Source organism: Mustela nivalis, assembly GCF_964662115.1.
Source record: "Mustela nivalis genome assembly, contig: HAP1_SCAFFOLD_1058, whole genome shotgun sequence".
In the NCBI taxonomy this organism is placed as follows: domain Eukaryota; kingdom Metazoa; phylum Chordata; class Mammalia; order Carnivora; family Mustelidae; genus Mustela; species Mustela nivalis.
The window spans coordinates 4299-28265 of NW_028135606.1; the positions used below are offsets into that span (position 1 = coordinate 4299).

General features: G+C 37.4%; 1 protein-coding gene and 1 pseudogene across 3 annotated transcripts in view; both read right to left on the bottom strand.

The window, feature by feature from the left end:
* Positions 1 to 210: 210 nt before the first annotated feature.
* Positions 211 to 23967, bottom strand: part of LOC309857675 (ankyrin repeat domain-containing protein 26-like) — a 37261-nt gene continuing 13504 nt past the window's right edge. For both annotated transcript variants that reach the window (XM_082750417.1, XM_082750418.1), the window contains exons 7-13: positions 17611 to 17647; positions 12113 to 12188; positions 9538 to 9595; positions 9231 to 9430; positions 4344 to 4467; positions 3985 to 4043; positions 211 to 591 (exon numbers count right to left, since the gene is read on the bottom strand). In XM_082750417.1, coding sequence (XP_082606543.1) covers positions 361 to 591; positions 3985 to 4043; positions 4344 to 4467; positions 9231 to 9430; positions 9538 to 9595; positions 12113 to 12188; positions 17611 to 17647 — 785 coding nt within the window. In that variant the 3' untranslated portion in view covers positions 211 to 360. The remainder of the gene's footprint in view (positions 592 to 3984; positions 4044 to 4343; positions 4468 to 9230; positions 9431 to 9537; positions 9596 to 12112; positions 12189 to 17610; positions 17648 to 23967) is intronic.
* On the bottom strand, positions 16175 to 17559 carry LOC309857676 (RAD51-associated protein 1 pseudogene; annotated as a pseudogene). Its single transcript has 2 exons — positions 17535 to 17559; positions 16175 to 17268 (listed from the first exon to the last, which is right to left on the bottom strand). The product of its transcript is annotated as an RAD51-associated protein 1 pseudogene (transcript).

The following is a 23967-nucleotide window of genomic DNA, read 5'->3' on the forward strand; positions in this document are numbered from 1 at the left end:
GACATTGGGGAGAATATGTGCTTTGGCCAATGCTGTGCAGTGTGTAAACCTGGAGATTCACAGACCTGTACCCCTGTAGCTAAGAACATATTATATGTTAATAAAAAATAAAAAAATTTTAAAAAGAAAATAAAAAATAAAGAATTGTTCTACTTTACCACCTTCCACTCTGACAGCTGCTTATTGTCCTTCATTTACTCCCTGTATTCTTGACTTTCTCGTCAGTCACCCTTTTTATCCTTTCCACTTATTTCCTGGCGTTCCTTTGGTCTTAGAGTACCTTGACATGGAACCACTAAGTAAGCTCCTTTGTGGCACCCTCAATTTCATGTGTTACCGACACTGACACCTGATAAGACTTCAACTTATCACCTTTTCAATCTTTCTCTTTATCTCTAATTCAATAGATGATTTTCTTTGGATATTGAAATATGTCAGTGCTCCCATTTTACACCAATATTTTATCAAATGACTTTTTAATAAAATACAAGTCTTACCTTCTACTTGCTCATTTAATGTACTTTCCCCTTTCTGATCTGCATGCCCAGATAAATGATCAAGGTATGTCTCTGGGAGACTCTCAGAATTACTCTGTTAAAATGAACAACAAAAATGAGTTGCATAAAGATTTCCTAATCCTTTTCTAAGAAAATATCTGAACTTCCTACTTTCATAGTAATCAGACTCACAAATAAGAAAAGCATATACTGAAAACCAAAACATTTTAAAAACTCATATATGCTTTCTAAATTAAATATAATGTTTAATCTTCATTTGGCCACCGGCTGTAAACTGAGCATCAAATGCTAGAGTAAATATTTTCTTGGACAGAACACTGACTTATATGTACATTTCCACAGGAACTAACAAAACACCTAACTCTCCTTTGCATTCCCCACCAAATTAAAGGATATTAAAAATATGTATTTAAATAAATTCTTTAGTAAGTATATTTGCTACAAATTTAAGCTGTTCCGAACAGCAGAACCTTTTTCCATGTAAAAATAGGACACCTGACATAAGAAACCTTGGAGTAGATCATGTTGAGTATAAAGAATACAGTGTGGTAACTGCTGCTTCATTTGTATAAACAAAGGCTTGGAAACTTTATTGACAGGATAATGGTTAAATGCAATGCCAAAGTAGGAAGAAAAACTTTTCATGAAATTATGTTTAAATAATAGTAAAAAGTTTTAGATATAGGTATGAAACTCTCCAAAAAGTATAATAAGCTTTCATAAGGGAATAATAAGAACATTTATTTATTAATTACCTAAAAGGTACCAGGCACTTATTTTAGTATACCCATTTTCTTTTCTACAAACAACAATAATACCAATGGTTATGACAATGGGGTGGATCTTCCTGCTTCCTGGTCATTCCAAGACATTAGAGTGAAATGATGAACAGGTGTGATCCACGGTTCTGTCTGTCTAGAATGTCTAGAAGGTCTCCAAGACCTTCACACAACTGGTCCTTCTCATCCTTTACTTGACAGCTCTTGCCACACTCAGAGAGATTGTTTCTGACCAACAAAATTCTGCTTGTATTCTCATCCCCATTCTAACTGCAAACTCCCCCACTGTTCCCTAACCTAACATTCCTATTTTCTTATATGAACCACTAACAGTGACTTACAGTGGGTTGTTATTCTTCATTTTTCTGCATCAACCACTACAGCCTAACCCCTCAACTTGTACAGCCTGGTATATAGCTGGTATTCAATAACAAATATATTTAAGTTCAAAACACCTAAAATAATCTCACTGAGGAGTCACCTATATGGCTCAGTCAGTTAAGCAACTGACTGTTGATTTCAGTTCAGTTCATGATCTCTGGGTTGGGAGATTAAGCCCCATGTTGGGCTCCATCATGTGCACAAAGCCTACTTGGGAATCTTTCTGTTTCTCTTCTTCTGCCCCTCCTCACCCCTCTCACATGCTCTCTCTTTCTTTTTCTCTAAAAGTAACAACAACAAGCTCACTGAGGAGGTCTCAAGTACCAAGTCACTATACTAGGTATCGACCCTAGCACAATGCAAGGGTTAAGGGCATTGATAGCCGTGCAGTCCAAACTTCACATATAACTTTGGATTCCCCCAAAACTTTACTCATCTCCTATTGAACTTCCTACTTCAAAAGCAATTAGACTTAAAAATAGCAAAAGTGTATATTAAAAACCAAAATATTTAAATAGAAGACCTTAGATCTCTAGAGTAGAGATCATTAGATCTGTAGATCTCATCTACTTCTTAATCCTCATTTGAATATTGACTCTGTAAACTAAGCACGGAAGGTCAGAGTAAATTATAACCTAATGCTGACCTTATCAATAACGTAAAGTCAATGAACACATTTTGTATGTCCTATATATTATATACTGTACTCCTACAATATAAACTAAAGTAGAGGTTATGAAGAAAATCATAAGGAAGAGGAAAATACATTAACAGTACTGTACTGTATCAAAAAAATCTGAGTGTAAGTGGACAAACAATTCAAACCCATCTTGTTCAAGGGTCAACTGTATACCTAACACAATGTCACTGAAATTTAACATAGCCCAAATTAGAAATCCACCTGCCCATTCTAACTTTCCCCTTCTTTTCTTAACACTACTGCTATTTATTTTATTGCCCTTCAGAAATCTTCACATTTCAAAAAAGGGTCCTCGATATTTAGTAAATCACTAATACTGCTGTGATCATTTTTGTCTCATGTTTCTATAGTGCCCTTAACAGTTTACAAAGTGTTTCCATACTTGTTCATTACACATACCTGAGAGGTAGGTATTAGAACCATTTTTATGAATGAGGTCTGTGACATTCAAACAGGTTAAACAAGTTTTTCTGGGATCCCACAGCTACCAAGTGACAGAATCTGGATGCCACTGTATCTTTTGACTTCAAACACAGTGCTTGCCGTACTGTATAGCACCTACCTGTCCTAAGAGATCAGGCCCTTTTAAGCTCCCTCCATAGTCTGTCACCTTAGAAAAGGTCATCGTTACCTTACACTTACGTTTCTGTAAGTAAGGCTGCCACAAAGATACTCAAGGCATACTATTTTAACTATCTGAAATAGTTTTTACCTATTGAAAGCACCACTAAACCAGGGATGCCTAGGCATTTCTGGGATAGAGCCCCAGAAATGGGGAGTGGAGAGCCTGCTTCTCCCTTGCCCTCTGCCCCTCCCCCACTCATGCTCCCTTTCTCTCTCTCTCTCTCAAATAAATAAATAAAATCTTTTAAAAAATAAATAAAACACCACTAAACCAGTGGTAATAATACCACTAATACCATTATATTACTATAATTTTTATTATAATCACAATGCTCCTTGTAAATCTACTTAACAATCCAAATATAATAGTTTCAGGGGCCCCCCATGGTTCAGTTGAGCTCTGTGCTCAGACTGGAGTCTGCTTCAGATTCTCCCTCTCCCTCCCACTCACTAACTCTCTCTCTCAACTACATAGATACACACATATGCATATACATACATACAGATAGATAGATAGACAGACAGATAGATAGATACACTTTCAAGTCCCAGGTATTATCTTTTCAAATTCCAACTTGTGAAAAACTAAAATCTAAACTCTTTCTAGATCTCATTAGGAGTTTTGCACATCCATATACACCACAGAATCATATATCTGGCCGTAAGCTGGCCTGGAGTAATTCTTTGGTTATTTAGATAACTTAATTTCAAAACACAAACTAATTCCTAATCATGTCTAAGCCTCCGTTTTCTGCAATACTACTACTACACAGTTTTCATTAGGTTAAGTTTGTAAATTAATAGAACTATATTTGCTGGATTATTATATTTAGCACAGAAATATTTTATCAATTACAGGTAAAAAGTATAAGGAAATAGTTTTTATAGACAAATGCAGAGATGAGAGTGTAAAGTCTAAGCATCCCTTTTACGTTTGAAAATCACTCCTTGCTTTTATTTTAAAATAATAATAAAACGGTACCTCAGAATCCCAAGGTGATTCTTCATTTTGTTCTGCAAATCCTAATGCTGACAGCATAACTATAAAATACAGTCACAGATACATTAATGAGAACGTGTATTATGAATTTTAAACGTATATACAAGCCTATGCCCCCTTCATGAATACTTCAATAAAATAAAAGTAAAAGCAGTAAAGATTTTCAGAGGGTTGAAGAATTTTCAGGAACCAAAAGCTGGTATACTTAAAAAGAAAGACAGCAAAAAGAAAAAAAAAATATCTTAATGAAATGGGGGAACATAACTGGATCTACATACTGTGATATTTCTTATACTAGCATTTAGGCCTAGAAAAAAATGTGGAGATGTTCACTAACTTACCATGTCTATCATTTTTACCTGCCCTGTCAGCAGAAGTCAAACAGTCATTAATTGTTTGTGCTTGTGGAACACTTTCAGTGATACCATCGTCCTTTGTTCCAATCCCTGGCCGCTCCTCTCCTTCCTATAAAAACAATACAAAACAAAAGCCCGACTTCAGAAAACATCATATCAATTCACGTGCTCACCCACTCACTCAGAAAGACAAATGCGTCCATCAAGTCATAGGCACTATCCTGGGAGAAGCTGGAAATATAAATAAAAGAGACTGTCATGTATCCTAGTAGGGGTAGAGATGGACAAAAACGAGAACAGAAGAGTATCATTTACTAGTTCTACAGGTGAAGTGAATAAAGCACAGTGAAGGCACAAAGGGGAAAACAGTTGTATATGGGAAGCTCAGGAAATGCTGCAAAGGTAGGGCTGTATCTGGAGAGAGAGACTACACAAAGACAGTGTGAAGGGCATTCTAGAAAAGGTAGAATGAGCAAAAGGATGACGTATGGAATAACACAGTAAGTGACTATAGCTACAGAAGGTGGAAAAACTGGAACACAATTTTTGGGAGTGGGATAGAGAGACAGAATTGGAAAACCAGGACTGAAACAAAAAAGGCAAGTGTGATGCTGGAATATAAACTTTCTCCTTCAGGTAATGGGCATCCACTAAAGAAGCAGAGGAGTTACATCACCACAAATATATTCTAGAAAGGTCACTCTCATAGCAATGTAGAGATGAACATAAAGGAACCCAAGGGGCACTTGGGTGGCTCAGTGGGTTAAAGCCTCTGCCTTTGGCTCAGGGATCATCAGGTCATGATCCCTGATGCGGGTGATCGAACCCCGCATCAGGCTTTCTGCTCAGCGAGGAGCCTGCTTTCTCTTCTTCGCTCTGCCTACTTGTGATCTGTCTGTCAAGTAAATAAATAAAATCTTTGAATTAAAAAAAAAGGAACCCAAGCCAGAAGAGGATTTCAAATTATAGGACAGAGAGAGAGGGAATTATATTAAGATATGAAAAATGGGAAGCAGATACAAAATAGTGCATGGAGAGAGTGACTGAATGTGGTGATTTTTTCTTTTTTTGCTTTTTAATATTTTTTAAAGGTTTTATATTTATTTGTCAGAGAGAGAGAGCACAAGCAGGAAGAGAAGCAGGCAGAGAGAGAAGCAGACTCCTCGCTGAGCAAGGAGCCCAATGAGGGACTCAAGCCCAGAGCCCTGAGATCCTGACCTGAGCTGAAGGCAGATGCTTAACTGACTAAGCCACCCAGGTGCCCCTTTTTCTAATTTAAATTCAATTAATTAACATATAATGTATTATTGGATTCAAAGGTAGAGATGTGATGTTTTTTTCTAAAAGATTTAATTTATTTATATTTAGAAGGAGAGGGTGTGCATGCAGGTGGAGGGGCAGAGGAAGAGAAACACAGAGAAACCTCAAGTAGACTCCCTACTCAGTATGGGGGCCGACCAGGGGCTTCATACCAGGACCCTGAGATCATAACCAGAGCAACACCAACAGTCAGATGCTTAACCGAGCAAGCCACCGAAGTGTCCCTGGATGTAGTAATTTCAGGGAAGTTTGGAGTCCAGGATTTTTCCTACTTCAGTGTTTCAGTGGTGCTATCTACTAGGAAGGGGAAAACAAATGACAGAGCAAATTACAGAAAGCCAGGGAAGAAGAAAGCATCAGAAACAATGTCTTCAATCTGGGACATACCAAATTTGAAGCACCCCAGAGCCTTTTTTTTTTTAAGATTTTATTTATTTGTTTGTTGGAGACAGGGAGTACAAGTAGAGGGAGGGGCAGGCAGAGAGAGAAGCAGGCTACCCGCTGAACAAGAAGCCCAATGCAGGACTCAATCCCAGCACCCTGGGATCAAAACTTGAACCAAAGATAGATGCTTAACTAACTGAGCCACCCAGACATCCTGAAGCACCCAGAAGACTTATGAAGAAATTTCTAGACAAATACATTTGGAGTAGGAAAAATGACATTACTCATGATGTTAAAAAGATAAATATTGGGTGCCTGGGTAGCTCAGTGGGTTGAGCCTCTGCCTTCAGCTCAGGTCACGATCCCAGGGTTCTGGGATCGAGCCTCGCATTGGGCTCTCTGCTCAGCAGAGAGCCTGCCTCCACTCTCTCTCTGCCTGCCTCTCTGCCTACTTGTGATCTCTGTCTGTCAAATAAATAAATAAAATTTTATTAAAAAGATTAATAAAGATTTAACTGCAAAACACCAAGATTTTGTAGGAATACTCATTTTTGAAAATTAATCTTAAAAGATTTCTATTATATAAAAGAAATAATAGGATTTTAAAATTCTGAGGCATTTTTAAGTACTACTATGATATATGAGAAAAATATAAAACTCTATTTTAAAATTCACATCATTTTCTTATTCCACTGTGAACAGCATATTTCACCAGTAGGTAATGACCAGAGAAAGAATCTAATATTAAAAAAAATCATGATCGGGGCGCCTGGGTGGTTCAGTGGGTTAAGCCTCTGCCTTTGGCTCAGGTCATGGTCTCAGGGTCCTGGGATAGAGCCCCGCATCGGGCTCTCTGCTCGGCAGGGAGCATGGTTCCCTTCCTCTCTCTCTCTCTGCCTGCTTCTCTGTGATCTCCATCTGTCAAATAAATAAATAAAATCTTTAACAAATAATAATAATTATGATCATCCAAGTTGAAGGTTTTAAAGTCTCCAAATACATGTGTCATTATCAAGCAGGACCCAATATTCACATGAGGAAAGAAGAAAGGGACATAAATAAATAAAAAAAAATCACCAGCATTTCTGGATTTCAGATATGAAAGAATTCACATGATAAATTTAACAACTATGGAGCTCCTGGCTGGCTCAGTGGGAAGAGAGTGTGACTCTTGATCTCCATGCTGGGTATAGAGATTACTTAAAATTTTTTAAATTTAAAAAGAACCCCCCAAAACTAATAGCTATGAATACTAACGTTTCCTGATAATATAAAATGTATCCACTGTTGGAGATATTTGAAAAAGTAAAAATCATCTTCCAGAAATAATTCTGTATACTCTGTTAGCAACCTTTGCTTCCTTATGATTCTATAATGACAACTAGTTCATATTAGGAAAAAAACTATAAATTGTTAGTTTATTCATTTGATCTGTGTGCATGTGTCTATTGCAGATACAATTAAAAATAAATCAGAATCAAAAAACAAGATGTTAGGGGCACCTGGGTGGCTTAGTGGGTTAAAGCCTATGCCTTCAACTAAGCTCATGATCCCAGGGTCCTGGGATTGAGCCCCACTTCAGGCTCTCTGCTGAGCAGGGAGCCTGCTTCCCCCCGCTACTCTCTCTGCCTGCCTCTCTGCCTACTTGTGATCTCTGTCTGTCAAATAAATAAATAAAATCTTTAAAAAATTATATTTTTTCTTTAAGAGTGTTGCACCTTAAAATTTATTTCATTTAATGGATAAAGATTAAGAACCTCACTTACATAGTCATAAATTTCAGTTTTGAGTAATGAAAAGACTACGTAAGGTGTTTACTTCTCTCCTCTCTTTATTCTCAAAAAGATCTAAAAATTTCCAAGATTACACCACACAGTACATAAATTAGAAGCCACAAGAAAGAGCACCTGGTTGGCTCAGTTGGTTAAGCATCTGCCCTCAGCTCATGAAGGTCATGATCCCAGGCTCATGGGATCAAGTCCTTCATCAGGCTCCCTACTCAGTAGGGAGTCTGCTTCTCCACTTCCCCTCCCCCTGCTCTTGTACTCTCTCTCACACACACAGAAAAATAAATAAAATCCAAGATGCCCTTCAACGGATGAATGGATAAGGAAGTTGTGGTCCATATACATTATGGAGTATTATGCCTCCATCAGAAAGGATGAATACCCGACTTTTGTAGCAACATGGACAGGACTGGAAGAGATTATGCTGAGTGAAATAAATCAAGCAGAGAGAGTCAATTATCATATGGTTTCACTTATTTGTGGAGCATAACAAATATCATGGAGGACAAGGAGTGTTAGAGAGGAGAAGGGAGTTGGGGTAAATTGGAAGGGGAGGTGAATCATGAGAGACTATGGACTCTGAAAAACAATCTGAGGGATTAAAGTGGCAGGGGGGTGTGGGAGGTTGGGGTACCAGGTGGTGGGTATTATAGAGGGCACGGATTGCATAGAGCACTGGGTTGGTAAAAAAAATAATGAATACTGTTTTTCTGAAAATAAATAAATTGAAAAAATTTTTAAAAATAGGATAATGGCCAAAATTCAAAATTTATAATAAGTCTGATTAAGGCCTAAAACAGATTTCACTTTGCATTATCTATAAACACAGGTTTTGCTAAATTACATATACAATATCACACTTTATCAACTTAAAAGAATAAAATTTTCTTCCACTTCTTCATAGAAATAAGCTGTAATCATTCAGATGAGTGAGCATTTTTTTTAATTACCTGACTCCGTTTTCTTAATTCGCACTTAAAATAATTTCTACCATATTTTATAATGTAGAGTATCTGCTGTCCCGTAGCCCCACAACTGCTATTGTGTTTTTATAATAATCTCTCTCAACTCTGCAAGCTTTACAGTCATATAGCCCTTCTTAAATGAATTCTTTCCCTTCACCTCCTCCCTCATCTTCATATTCCATCTATAGCTGTTCTTTCCAGTTGCTCTGTAATTCTTTCCTCCCATAATGGCATACCTAAGAACTGTTCACTCCCACCAGACTTTATAAATCTCAATCCAATTACCTCTCTTCCAGTATGACACTGCTTTCTCTTATGATCTTGAGGACTTCCCTTTCTTCCTAAGATTCTTTTCATTAGAAGGATCAAGACGATAAAATATGAACGGGGAAAAAGTTTAAAATGAAACAACTTACCTTTGTAAGACCAAGGCCTAACGATGTGAAAGGAGGTTTTAGAATAGAATCAGGCGATGGCAAAGCAGGAGGAGAAGAGTCACAGATGTCAGCAGATGGTTTGGAAAAAACACCAACTGTATCTTCACATTTGTTTTCAGAATTATCATGCTCAGATAAAGTTTTATCTCCTGGTGATAGAAGGCCAAGTTCTATTTCCACTTAGTAAAAAAACAAAATAAAGAGTATATGAAAATATCTGTAATTTCAAGTTACTAACACAAGAATGGACAAAAATCAGTGCATAACAAGTCTTCAAACAGCTTACATTTCTTGAAAAGCTGAGAAGCATTCATTAATTTTCTTAAGTTTGGTTTTGAGGTGTTCTAGAAAAGAAATTAATAGTATTAAGGATTACAAATAACACATTTGGTAAAATAATTATAATATTCACCATTGTCAAATGAGCACCATTACACAAAGAACATGGGTTTTGGAATCATTCAAATGTAGATTCAAATCTCAGTTCTGCCATTTACTAGCCTACATTTTCTCCTGGGGTTAGGATTATGAGAGATGCGTGTGTTCCAAAATTCATTGTTTATGCACCACACCCAGTGCTCCATGCAATACGTGCCCTCTTTAAAACCCACCACCAAGCTCAACCAACCTCCCATGCCAGCCCCTACAAAACCCTCCAATTGTTTTTCAGAGTCCATAGTCTCTCATGGTTCTTCTCCCCTTCCAATTTCTCTCAACTCCCTTCTCCTCTCCATCTCTCTATGTCCTCCATGTTAGTTCTTATGCTCCACAAGTAAGTGAAACCATATGATAATTGACTCTCTCTGCTTGATTTATTTCATGCAGAATAATCTCCTCTAGTCCCATCCATGTTCATACAAAAGTTGGGTACACATCCTTTCTGATGGAGGCATAATACTCCATCTTGTATATGGACCACATCTTCTTTATCCATTCAACCGTTGAAGGGCATCTTGGTTCTTTCCACAGTTTGGCGACTGTGGCCATTGCTGCTATGAACATTGGGGTACAGATGGCCCTTCTGTTCACTACATCTGTATCTTTGGGGTAAATATCCAGCAGTGCAACTGCAGGGTCATCGGGTAGCACAGTTTTCCAATGTGGCTGCACCAACTTGCATTCCCACCAACACTGTAAGAAGTTTCCCCTTTCTCCACATCTTCTCCAACACTTGTTGTTTACTGTCTTCTTGATTTTGGCCATTCTAACTGGTGGAAGGTGGTATCTCAATGTGTTTTTGCTTTGAATCTCTCTGATGTCTAATGATGATGAACACATGGAACTGGCACAAAAAGAGACACATAGACCAGTGGAACAGAATAGAGTCCATATATGGACCCTCGACTCTATGGTCAAATAATCTTCAACAAAGCAGGAAAAAAAAATACAGGAGAAAAAAGACTCTCTATCTAAAATTCTAAGCTCACAATTAAAGAATAGTAAAAAATAGATTGTAACCTTCTTTCTCATTTATTTCCCCAACATAATTCATTTGCACTTATAAATCCTAAACATGAAGAGGGAATATAAATTTTTAAATTATGTATTTGAAAAATTTTTTATATTTAATTATGACATATTATGCACATTACATTATTTATATAACATTCCATTATACAGAATTCCATCTGTCTGCTCATTAATTCACATTCAAAAAATATTAAAATTAATTCTTCAAGCAAGCTTTTACTCTAGGTGTTCCAGGAGATGCACAATTATGTTTCCTAAAATCCAATAGCTTATAATGATGCAGGAGCTTTTTATTTTATTTTATTTTATTTTAAAGATTTTATTTATTTATTTGTCAGAGAGAGAGAGAGGGCGAGAGCGAGCACAGGAAGACAGCGTGGCAGGCAGAGTCAGAGGGAGAAGCAGGCTCCCTGCAGAGCAAGGAGCCCGATGTGGGACTCGATCCCAGGACGCTGGGATCATGACCTGAGCTGAAAGCAGCTGCTTAACCAACTGAGCCACCCAGGTGTCCCATGATGCAGGAGCTTTATCATGAATATTTAAATAAATATAAAGTGACTAAAAGTTTGAATCTTAGAATCTGATACAAAGATTATGAGTAGATATTTTTGAAAAACTGTAATATAAAAGATTTCTGAAATTAGACATTTTACCATATGGGTATGAAAAGCCTCTGCTTCTAGTGTTAATTATTTTTTTAGGCAAAACGTGTATTCTTCACTTAGATAAAGAGTTTTAACTAAACTCTTTATGGAATTATTTTGAAAACACAGTAGAATGTGTTAAGTAGAATTTAAATTTCTAAATTTCCACAATTTCCAATCTTATTTTGGTCTAAATGTAGAACAAGGGAAAGAAATAGCAAAAAAAAAAAAAAAAAAAAAAAAAAAAAAAAAAAAAACCTTTCATAAAACTGTATGCTACCAAAATAAAAAATGTCCAAGAAAAAACTATCTGTAATAAATAACTGGGTCCACTAAAGATTCATTTAGGAATGAGTATTATAAAAGTCATGTTAGAAGAAAAGAGAAAGAGAGATAAAGAGAAAAAGAGAAAGGAAAAGAAAGAAAAGTCATGATAAGATAATTTAAAACTCACAGTAAGAATCCTTATCCTTGACCAAATGTCATATTTCCTCCATCATGGGAAAGCTTTTCCCAATATAATTTTCCTGTCATTATATATTTCCAGCCCATTTTTTCTAACTTTGATATTTAACAGAGTTAAAAAAAATTCAACTTGTCATATTTCTATAAAGTGGTTTGTCCTGACCAACTTTCCACTTCAAACATAAAATGATGATAGGCAGGCCACTGCTAAGTTTTAAGAGAAAATAATACACAAAACTAAATTCAGAGCAGAAAAATTAATTTCACAAGAGAGTATATTACCTTCATATTGAAACTTAAGTCTTCATCATCTGATGTAGGCCATGAAGCATTATCATCACCAGGTTTAACAGAAATACTTTAGAGCAAAAATATACAACAAAAACAAGTTAATGAAAAAGAAAAATCAAGTGAAAGGTCATCTATTTATTTATTGAATAAAGTTTCTTGATGTAATTGAACTTTAGCCTCTGTTTTTGTTATTAAGTTTTTATTTTAATTCCAGTATCACACAGTGCTGTATTAGTTTCATGTATACAATATAATGATTTGGTAATTCCATCACCCAGCGCTCAGCACGACAAGTGCATTCCTTAACCCTTAGCTCCTATTTCACCTGTTGCCCTACCCATCTCCCCTCTGGTAACCATCAACTTGTTCACTATGGTTAAGAGTCAGTTTCTTCGTTGTCTGTCTCTCGCTTTTTGTTGTTTTATTTTTCTTTGCTCATTTCTATTGTTTCTTAAATTCCACATATGAGTAAAATCATATGGTATTTGTCTTTCTCTGACTTAACTCCACTTAGCACAATACTCTCTAGTTCCCTCTATTTCACTGAAATGGCAAAACTTCATTCTTTTCTATGGCTGAATATTCCATTGTATATATATGTGCCACTTCTTTATCCATTCATCTCTCAATGGACACTCAGGCTGACTATTATAACTAATGCTGTAGTAACCATAGGGGTACATGTATCCATTCAAATTGGTATTTTCCTATTTTGGGGCATAAATACCCAATAGTGTGATTACTGGATTGTAGGGTAGTTCAGTTTTTACCTTTTGGAGGAAACGCCATACTGTTTCCACAGTGGCTGCATTAGTTTGCATTCGCACCGATAATCCAAGGGGATAACTTTTTCTCCACATGCATGCCAACATTGTTATTTATGTTTTTTATTTTAGCCATTCTGACAGGTAGGCAGTGCTATCTCGTTGTAGTTTTGATTTCCATTTCCCTGATGCTGAGTGATGCTGAGAATCTTCTTAGGTGCCTGTTGGTCATTGTGTGTTTTCTTTGGAAAAATGTCTGTTCATGTCTTCTGATAATTTTTAAATTGGGTTGTGTTTTTGGTGCTGAGTTCTATCAGTTCTTTTTATTTGTATACTAACCCTTTATTGGCTATGTCATTGGCAAATATCTGCTCCTATTCCATAGGTTGCCTTTTCATTGTGTGGACTGATCCCTTCACTGTGTAAAAGCTTTTGATTTTGATGTAGTCCCCACAGTTTGCTTTGCTTTTACTGCTCCTGAGGCAAGAGCAGTAAAAGCAAAAATAAACAGAAACAGACCCAGAAATACAGAGAATTCTGTATCACCAGAAGAGAATGGGGTGGGAAGATGGACAAAATGGGTAAAGGGGAATGGAAGGTTCAGGATTCCAGTTACAGTAAGTCACAGGGATACAAGTACAGCATAGCCCTACAACAAGTGCAGGGCTCAGTGGTACCCTCCAAACTTTTAAATCTTTAGCCTATGAAAGCAGATTCCCAAAACAAGCACAGCATCAAATGATCAAGAGTAGAAGCCATTTCCTGCTAAACTGAAAGTCATCCTTGTAATCATCGCAATGTAGACATGTTACCAACTACCCAAATGAAGCTCTGTTACTGATTTGACAGCCAGTCTTAGCCCACCAAACTGTACAAGTACATGGGAAGGACATCAGAGTATTAGAAAAAGAGGTGGAGTGAGGAGACCCCTACCTTGGGCCATATATCTGTGTGCTTCAGAATCTCCATTCCCCCATTACTCGAGAGGATCTAATCCAAGATTGGGCTGGAAGTAGTACTAGTACAGCATTCCTATATGCTGTAAAAAGCCTTCCCTGTGGCTCAAATGATTTTAATACCTCTCAACAGAAAACCTGAAGTATGCTAGTTCATTCAATTCAACCAACCAACAAAAAAACTGCTCATGACTCTCTTGAACCCTCTATTTTAATGTGCTTTTCTAAACTCCCAATATCCCATATCCTTCATTCCTTTCTGTGTGTGTGTGTCCCTCATTTCTGTAAGCCATCTTGATCTAACTTATAAGCCCAAATATTCTGACATCTTTTCTAAAACTCTTATTCCCATCCAACCCAGTGTCGTTATTCTTGAAACTCGAGCTCTCCTGCCAATTCCTTCCTTACGCACCTTCACTGTGTTCACTAGACCCACTCCCCATCTTTCTATTATTAAAACATTCACCTATTAAGATGAGGAAAAAAGGAAAAAACCTGAATGTAAATATCATTTCTGTCACTTATCATATCCAAGTAAGTCACTTTAGTCTCTTCTGCATTTCAAATTCTCCATTTAAATAATCACTTGGTGAGGATGTTAAACACAGGTTGTAGAACCAGAGGGTATTTTGATTAATTCATCTCTAAGATGCCCTAAAATCATGAAATTCTATGTGCTTTTGATTTTGTCTACAGAAAAACAGAGAATACTTAGCTGGCAGAAAGGGAAAAAATTAATGGAATAAAAGAAACACCAAGAAAAGCAGAGAAGAAAGAAAAAAGAAAAATACAAGAAAAGATTATAGAAAAGTCAAGAGAGAAAAGGAAAAAAATCTACAAAAAAAGAAAAGGCTTCAAGGAACTGGTCAAGGGACTAGTCTAAAGGGAAAACTAGACGGGGAAGTCAGTAAACAGGAATCATTTAGAAATATCCTCTAAATAGATGATAAAATTAATTAACGTATCATGGCCTACACCTAGATTACATATCCATCACTTCTGGAAAAAGCATTCATCTCAAGGAGAGCAGACATCTCTTTATCTAAGAACTTGCCTGATTAGGTCATGCTTATGTAAAAGCTATGTACTATGGCCATAGGTAATGAGAGCCATTCTAAAATCTTGGACAGTAAAAACAAGAGACTAGTTGCCACTGCACTAATTACCCCTAGTTATCACTAGTTGTCAAATATAATAGAACAAATGCTTGGACTAACCTGGTTTCTTAGGAAAACTCTAAATCAGCAAACACATAACTAAATCTGACTTTCTGAGCTGATCTGACTGGGATCTGTTCCTTAACCTCAGTGCTGCTGAGGGACAAAAGAATTGATGTGGGAGTCATGCAGGCTGACAGTCAATTCGTGGGTCTACTACTCTTTTTTTTTTTAACATTAAATGATTTGTTTATATTATGATACTTCTTTTTTGTTTGTTTGCTTTTTTATTTTTTAATTTTTTTATTTTTTTTTAATTTTTTATTTTTTATAAACATATATTTTTATCCCCAGGGGTACAGGTCTGTGAATCACCAGGTTTACACACTTCACAGCACTCACCAAAGCACATACCCTCCCCAATGTCCATAATCCTACCCCCTTCTCCCAACCCCCCCCCCCAGCAACCCTCAGTTTGTTTTGTGAGATTAAGAGTCACTTATGGTTTGTCTCCCTCCCAATCCCATCTTGTTTCATTGATTCTTCTCCTACCCACTTAAGCCCCCATGTTGCATCACCACTTCCTCATATCAGCGAGATCATATGATAGTTGTCTTTCTCTGCTTGACTTATTTCGCTAAGCATGATACGCTCTAGTTCCATCCATGTTGTCGCAAATGGCAAGATTTCATTTCTTTTGATGGCTGCATAGTATTCCATTGTGTATATATACCACTTCTTCTTGATCCATTCATCTGTTGATGGACATCTAGGTTCTTTCCATAGTTTGGCTATTGTGGACATTGCTGCTATAAACATTCGGGTGAACGTGCCCCTTTGGATCACTACGTTTGTATCTTTAGGGTAAATACCCAATAGTGCAATTGCTGGGTCATAGGGCAGTTCTATTTTCAACATTTTGAGGAACCTCCATGCTGTTTTCCAGAGTGGCTGCACCAGCTTGCATTCCCACCAACAGTGTAGGAGTGTTCCCCTTTCTCTGCATCCTCGCCAGCATCTATCATTTCCTGACTTGTTTATTTTAGCCATTCTGACTGGTGTGAGGTGATATCGCATTGTGGTTTTGATTTGTATTTCCCTGATGCCGAGTGATATGGAGCCCTTTTTCATGTGTCTGTTGGCCATCTGGATGTCTTCTTTGCAGAAATGTTATGATACTTCTTCAACAGAAACACAATTCAAATATAAACACACTTGTAAAACTCTTATTCTCTTAATCAAACCTTTGTTGACTACCACACTTAGCTACTAGCAGCATTTGGATGCAAAGGTTTCACTTGTTTTAATCTAGACAAGCCAAAGCAGAGACTCTGATTTGGAGACTTAACAGACACCCCTGCCAGTGGGCTCCTGCTGCTGTTGCTGCTGCTGTTGCTACTTCCAGACAGCGCTGGTGGCATCTACTTAGGTTTTCTGCTTCCAGCTGAAGGTTTGCATATTTGTAATGGTTTCCGAGTGGCCTCTTCACTGATAAAGCCTTTTTTGGTGAAGGCTGAGATTCTGATTTCAGGGCAACTGGAGCACAGTCTCTTGAAGTCACTTCCAAAGTGACTTTGGATCATGTTTGGATTGAGGTTTCTTCTCCTTTTTTTCAAGTGGGGATTTTACTTTCACTTCTTTCTTTTTAATTTCTTCCACTTTATTTTCTCCCACAGTGAAGTTTGCATCATCATCTTCACTCTCCCTAAAATCAGACTCATCCTCAGACTCTCCACCAGGGGGTTGGTTCAGAGTCGTCAGCACTACCGCCATGACTGCCTTCCTAAAGACTCTTCCTCTGCTGTACCACAGCTTTTGATGCTGCTTTTCTTTTCCCTTGAGCACCGCACACATCATCTCCCTCGGTAAGCTTATCTCAATCTAAATCATCACTGGCTACACTGCAATCGGAGAGATGGGGAGCCTTAGTCATTATCCCAATTTCGCTGCTGCCACATTTTTTGGTGCTTGTATCTCGAGCCTCTCCCACATCAATGGTGACCCCTGGAAGTTCCTTCACTGATAAAGCTAGCGCCACTTCTAAGTCTCGCTGGTAAAGTTCGTCACCTAAAGCCATCCTTTTTTAGGTGTTTTCTCTTGTAGTGGGATATCTTCTTTCTGGACATTCTTCAGTTTAGGTTTTCTTGTTTCTAGTATTAACTCTTTTGGTATTGTTCTGGGCTTCTAATTCAAAGGTGTGGTTGCAGAAACAAAGTCATCATCACATTTGAAAATTTGAAGAATTTTCAAACTGAGTAACTGACTAGTTTCTTAGGCCTCATGGGGGGGCACCATGGCCCCCTCCAAGACCAAAAATTCACAGTGTTCAAGCTCTTGTTAGCAGCAGTGGCGGTTTCTGGGTCTGCTACTCTTTAACTATAGAATCATAGGTCAATTAATCAATGTTCCTGAACCACAGCTGACTAAATAATAAAAAAATAGGCTGTAACAGCACATCTACTTTGTGATGCTATTGTAATGACTATATAATAATAAATGTCAAGCACATAATATAGTGCCTAACACACAGTAGGACTCTCAACAAATGCTTTTCTCTGCATTCCCTTGTTAACACAGAATTTGTTAAAAAAAAAAATCCACAAAAATCCTACCTGCTTAAAGAGTCTTCTTCAGAAGTCTTATTCGCCACTAAAGAAAAAAGCAAAGTACATTTTAAATCAACAACAGAAAAATACAGAATATTCAAATTGTGAGACTGATGTTGTATTAAAAAGTATTCTTCGGGACCAAACCTGGCAACCACACTGGAGTGAATATTAATTATACTATTGGTAGGCAGTAAACTCGCTAAAAAATGTTACTTTCTCCTCCACATTTACCAAATGGAAGAAAAGAATGGTATTTATTGGAATTTGATACCTACAAGTGGATGTTTATAATGACCACAATTTTAACCAAACCCTTGAGACTAACAGAAAATGGTGTCATTAGCAGAATCATCCTCATAGACTGACAAAGTCAGGATTCTTCTGGATTCTTCAGGACTTTCACTATGAGGTACAGTTAAAAGAGACTATAATTATTTTGCTGTAACACAACAGAACTTCTCCAGATCTCCAGCAGGGGCTGTTAAGTTTAGGGTGAAACACCTCATCACAAAGTTTGGTCTACAGACACTCTACTTTGCAGCATGGCAAAACATAGCAAACAGACTCTCTCTGGCCTTATTTCCAATTGCAAGGTAAGTATGAAAGCTTTTAGTGATTTTAGTGATTCTGGTTCTATAAAGTATAACCTCTTGAGTCGACCTACTTTCATTGCTGGAGAGTCTATCTGGATCCAACTCTTAGACCAGAATGGTACCAAAGATTAGTGCTAGGTAGCAGGATATGATGTCATTGTTCTCAACCTTCCCCACTATGTGACAAACATCTGTAGAAATCACACTTTTTCAGTCTGTAAGGCATATGTCATCAGATCCTACACTGATGAACATAACAAAGGACAAAGATTATCTTGAATCACTATATTCAATTACCTCGGAATTTTAATTTTTTAAACATTCGAGAAGATATCCACTGTATGATTGCAACTATATGACATTCTGGTAAAAGTAAAACTTTTTAAGTTAGGAGACAAGGGTTGTGACAAGGGGAACAGGCACAGCACAGAGAACTTTTAAGGCAGTGAAACTATTCTATGTGATACCACATGGTAGATACATGTCATCACACATTTGTTAAAACCCATAGAATGTACAACACCAAGAATGAACCCTGATGTAAATTATGGACTGTGGATGATAAAGATGAGCTAATATAAATATAACAATGTACCACTGTGGTTCAGGATGTTGACAACAAGAAGGCTACGCGTGTAGAGGAACATGCGGTAAATGGAAACTCTCTGTACTTTCTGCGATATTTTGCAATGGACTTGAAAATGCTGTAAAAAATAAGGTCTATTTACTGTGAAGGAAAAAAACAAAAGGTATCCATTGAGACTGTTAAGTGTTGGTACAAACCAGGTGATTTATCAAGCATTTACTATTTGATTTCCTTCCGGGAACCATAATTTTGATATATGCTAGGGAGAAGATGCCTACATGATTATCACTTAAAGAAAACTGAAGGCACTGAGTATCTATAAGATTCTTGTATTGGCAGACGACATCTCACACGAGTTGTCGTGATTTAATGCTGGAGGAATTAAGCACACCCATAGGCCGAGGATTCTTAGAAGCCTGCACTTGGCTTCCTCTAGACTTCACTCCATGCACCTTTTCTCTGCTGATTTTGCTTTGTATCATTTCACTGTAATAACCGCAGGCATGCGTACAAATATATTGAGACGTGCGAGTTCCTCCAGTGAATAACCAAACCTGGGTGTCATTTTGGGAGCCTCTAATACCAATGCATCATATGCAATTTTTATGATTAAGGTTGATGTTTTAAGACACGATTACAGTTAGAAGGTTATTTCACAGAATACCTTTCCTTGAATCTGTTTTTCTTAGAATTTGCCTGGGGGACTACTGTATTTCTATATCCATTTGAATAAAGGCATAAAAGGAATAGATGAAATAATGTCAGAAAATAATATGAAACAAGCAACAATCGTATTTTAATTGGGGAAAAAAAGAGAATTCTGCTGATTACCAATATGTCCTACAGTATAAAAGTTCCTATAAAAAAACTAAAAGGTCACATAAATTTTCTGCAACTAAATAGGGCTTAATTCACTTCTATTGTAGTTATGAATCGATAAGGGATAATTATAGAAAAAAATATATATATTATATATATATAAAATATATAAAAATATATAGAAAAATATCATACACAGTATAATAACACACTATTGGTTCTAGAGGTTTTTTGTTTCCACTCATTTTATTAATTTATTATAGAATTAGAAACAGTTCACCTATTAAAGGCAGTTGTTGACAATCTGCTCAAAAACTCAGAAATACTACATTCGAAATGTAGGATGAGTTATCCACTCCAGCCTGAAAATAGTGGATTTGATCGTTAGAGATCAACAGAATTCATTTGGGGGAAAACAAAGTGAGTTATCTTATATACATAGATGGTTAAAAACTTGTCAATCTATTTGGCCACATATTCTTGTTAAGCCATAGTTTACCAATTTCTGAAAAAGTACAAAAGCATGTCACATTAAAACTGTTATCAGGTAAAAATTTCCGATAATCCAGAAAATGCTTTCAATCTTGGCTAAACATCATCACTAACTCTGTCACTGTGGTACAGGTACAAAGAAGTTAAGCACAAGAAACAACAAAATATGAAATACATTTTAGATGGGGTAGCCTGTTACCTTAGGAGGAAATATACATATAGTAGAAATGTGTTCCAATAGTGATAGATTCCAAGACAGTTTTCCTTAGTGCTTTCTTTACAGATGAAATTCAGAAAGAAGCAGTAAAAGTAAAGATATAAGAGGAAGGCAAATTAAAGAGGATGGAGAGAGACAGCACTAACAAAAATAGTCCAGTACTGACGTTTTTTACTGACACAGAATCCCTAGCAAGTGACAACTGGTATATTCAGCATATCACCTTATATTTCCTCCTTGATATTATACTAGTTTTCTGCAATAAAATACTTAACAGAGGTCAGTTTCTCCCAAACTGCAGGTCTGTATAAAGTATTTCTGATCAAATTTAAAACTGTCAAAAGACAGCTGCATCGTGATTCCATTTCAGAGATAGGGCCTGACAGCGGCTTCCTGCCTATTGCTTCCAGATTTTTGTCCTAGTATTCATCCACGAGAGTGTATCAGGGACTTGAAGAAAAGCTCAAGTATCTCTACACAAAACAGGTAAGAAAGAGAACACTTTTCCTCACACTTGACCCCTAGGTTTTGACAATTATGGAAAAATGTTGGCCAGTCTACTCACCAGGCCAGACCATATCCCCTTGACCCTGTCCAGGTAGATACTGCAGTTAGAAAAAATAACACTTGTTGTGTTATTTTTCCATATTTGAACACAGAATAGTCCAGTCACATAAATAACAGACCTTACAACTCAAAAATGGTTCTTTTGAAAAGGTTACCACCAAAGAACTTTTAAAAGTTAAATCCAACTTTTTTTAGTGATTTTGATACAATTAATACTCCATGAAATATTTTTTTTCAAATTTTTCAACAACATTTCCTCTAATTCCTCTCCTAAGTTTCCCCAGCCACTTCCCAGTCTTCTCTACCAAGTCTTACACCTCCATCCACACTTTATATACTGGTATTGCCAGGCTTTGTTCACTGGCCTTCGTCTATTTCTATATGTTTTCCATCATGGACAAGCTCAATCTTTGTCCAAGCTATGACTTAGCCTAATAATTCTAATCAATTTATTTCAAATCAGCACCTACAAACTTGAGGCTCTGTCTCCAGCTAGAAACTCCTAGTATTCAATTATCCAGTTACTAAAAATATTCTACATGGATAGTCCATCAAATTCAACATATACAGAAAATCCCTGGTCTTCCCTATTCCCACTGCACTCCGATAAAGTCCTACTCATTTTTCATGGGCAAGTTTAAATGTTAGTGCACAACCTGGAAAGATATGACTCTTCTACGATTTCTTCTTCCCCCTCCCCTTTTTTAAGATTTTATTTGACAGAGAGACAGCGAGAGGGGGAACACAAGCAGGGGGAGTGGGAGAGGGAGAAGCAAGTTTCCCATGGAACAGGGACCCCAATGTGGGGCTTCATCCCAGGACCTTGGGATCATGACCTGAGCTGAAGGCAGCTACTTAATGACTGAGCCACCCAGGCATCCCCCTCTCTCCTCTTTCTACATTCAATAATCATGAAACTGTATTAACTATACTTCTTTTCTAACATTGCTTTATATTTCCCCTGCCACTGCCCTACACAAACATGAGCTCTTAATTGAGGACTTCCAGAAGGGGAAAAAAAATAACCCCACCAACTAGTATTGCTATTTATTAAATGAATAAAAAGTTTTTAAGCAAAACAAATGGGAAAGGCAGCACCTGGGTGACTCAGTTAAGCATCTGCCTTCCCCTCAAGTCACGGTCTCAGGGTCCTGGGATCAAGTCCCATTCCAGGCTCCCTGCTCAATGGGGAGTCTGCTTCTCCCTCTCCCTCTGCCCCTCTGCCCCACTTGTGCTCTCTCTCAAATAAATAAAATCTTTTGAAAAGTTTTAAATTTTTAAAAAATGAGAAAGATATAAGGCCTAGAAAAGAACAACATTGTAAATTGAATAAATTGAGCCTCCTGACTTTTTGAGTATAGAGGAGTGAACATTTCATAATGGACTGATACTAGACTAAGGAAATATAAGCGTCCTTTATCTTCCAGTCTCTTTACATGGTTTTTTTCCAATCTATCCTCCACATGAGGGTTGACCAAACTATGGCCACAGGCCAAGTCAGACCAGTCATGTGCCTGTGCCCCCATAAAACTTTATTTACAGAACCAGATGGTTGGCTCTTGCTATTCACCTACGTGTTGCTACAGCTGCTTTCACACTATAGTGGTAGTTGTAGTTGAAAAACCACAGGGCCTAAAATATTCACTATCTGGCCCTTTAGAGAAAAATCTTGGTGATCACTATTTTGTGCCACAACCAGAAGACCCTAATTCAAATCTAATCTTGTTACCCTTCTGCTTCACATTCTCCAGTGAAGTACTGCTCCATCAAGTACTGCTGGCTCCCTCCCCAATAACCATGCCATAGTCTTCATTCTTGCTGGAAAACCACAACTTTATTTGGATATTTATTGTCCCAAACACGAAGCCGCCATACCGTAGCTTCAAAAGAAAAAAAGATTATTCTAAGCTAATCACTGTACCTGGTTTACCAGTGGCTGGTTTAGGAACAAGCATGTGATATAACCTAGCTTATAAGATGTTAGAGGAAAGTTGCTGCAAGCCTCGGAGTTTTCTTCCTATTTTAAGAAACATATAGCGGAGCCTGGGTGGTTCAGTTGTTAAGTGTCAGCCTTCAGCTCGGGTCATGATTTCAGGGTCCTGGGATCCAGCCCCACATCAGGCTCCCTGCTCAGAAAGAGGCCTGCTTCTCCCTCTGCGACTTCCCCCTGCTTGTATTCCCTCTCTGTCTGTCTCTCTCTGTCAAATAAATAAAAAAAATCTTAAAAAAAAAAAGAAAAGAAACATATAAAGAAAAACAGTCCTTCCAGTCACTGGATATTGTTGCTAATTAGCCAATCAGGAAAGGACATATAAAATAATGCCAACCTAAAAGCTAAAAAGAGACAACTGGCATCCTGGAGACATCACTGAACCATCAAAAGAATTCTGGTTCTGACCGTTTTAGTCACTGTTTGGTTAGGTTTGCTTTTTTTAGATTTGTTTATTTGACAGAGAGTGAACGCATGCAAGAGAGAGTGCACAAATGGGAGGAATGGCAGAGGAAGAGAATCGTCAAGCAGACTCCATGCTGAGCATGGAGCCCTGTGGGATGTGGGGCTTGATCTCATGACCCATGAGACTGTGACCTGAGCTAAAACTAAGAGTCAACGTGTAACTGACTAAGCCATCCAGGTGGCCCTGTTTTAGTCACTATTATAAGTCACCTGTTATTTGCAGCTTAAAGCATTCAACCTGATAAATTTCCCAAGGTCTACATGGTAAGATCTACACCTTTCTATGGTACTGAAAAACTTTCATTAGCTTGCCTTAGCTAAGTATTCACTCATTCCAACCATTCCCATAGCACACTTTTTGCACCAGCAAAACTGAACTGCTCATAAGTGCTCCAAAGTTCACTCATACATCTGAGCGTCTGCACTGCTGTTCCCTCTGCAAAACATGTAATCTTGATGGACGTTCCTCCTGTTAAACATGGTTCTTCTGCTTATTTACCTGGCAAACTTACTACTCAGTCTGCATACTATTGACTTACATATTAAATACGAATAAAAACCTAACAATGAGAATTATAAACACGAAGGGGCTCTGGCACATAGTAAGCACGGAATAAACTAAATAATTAAA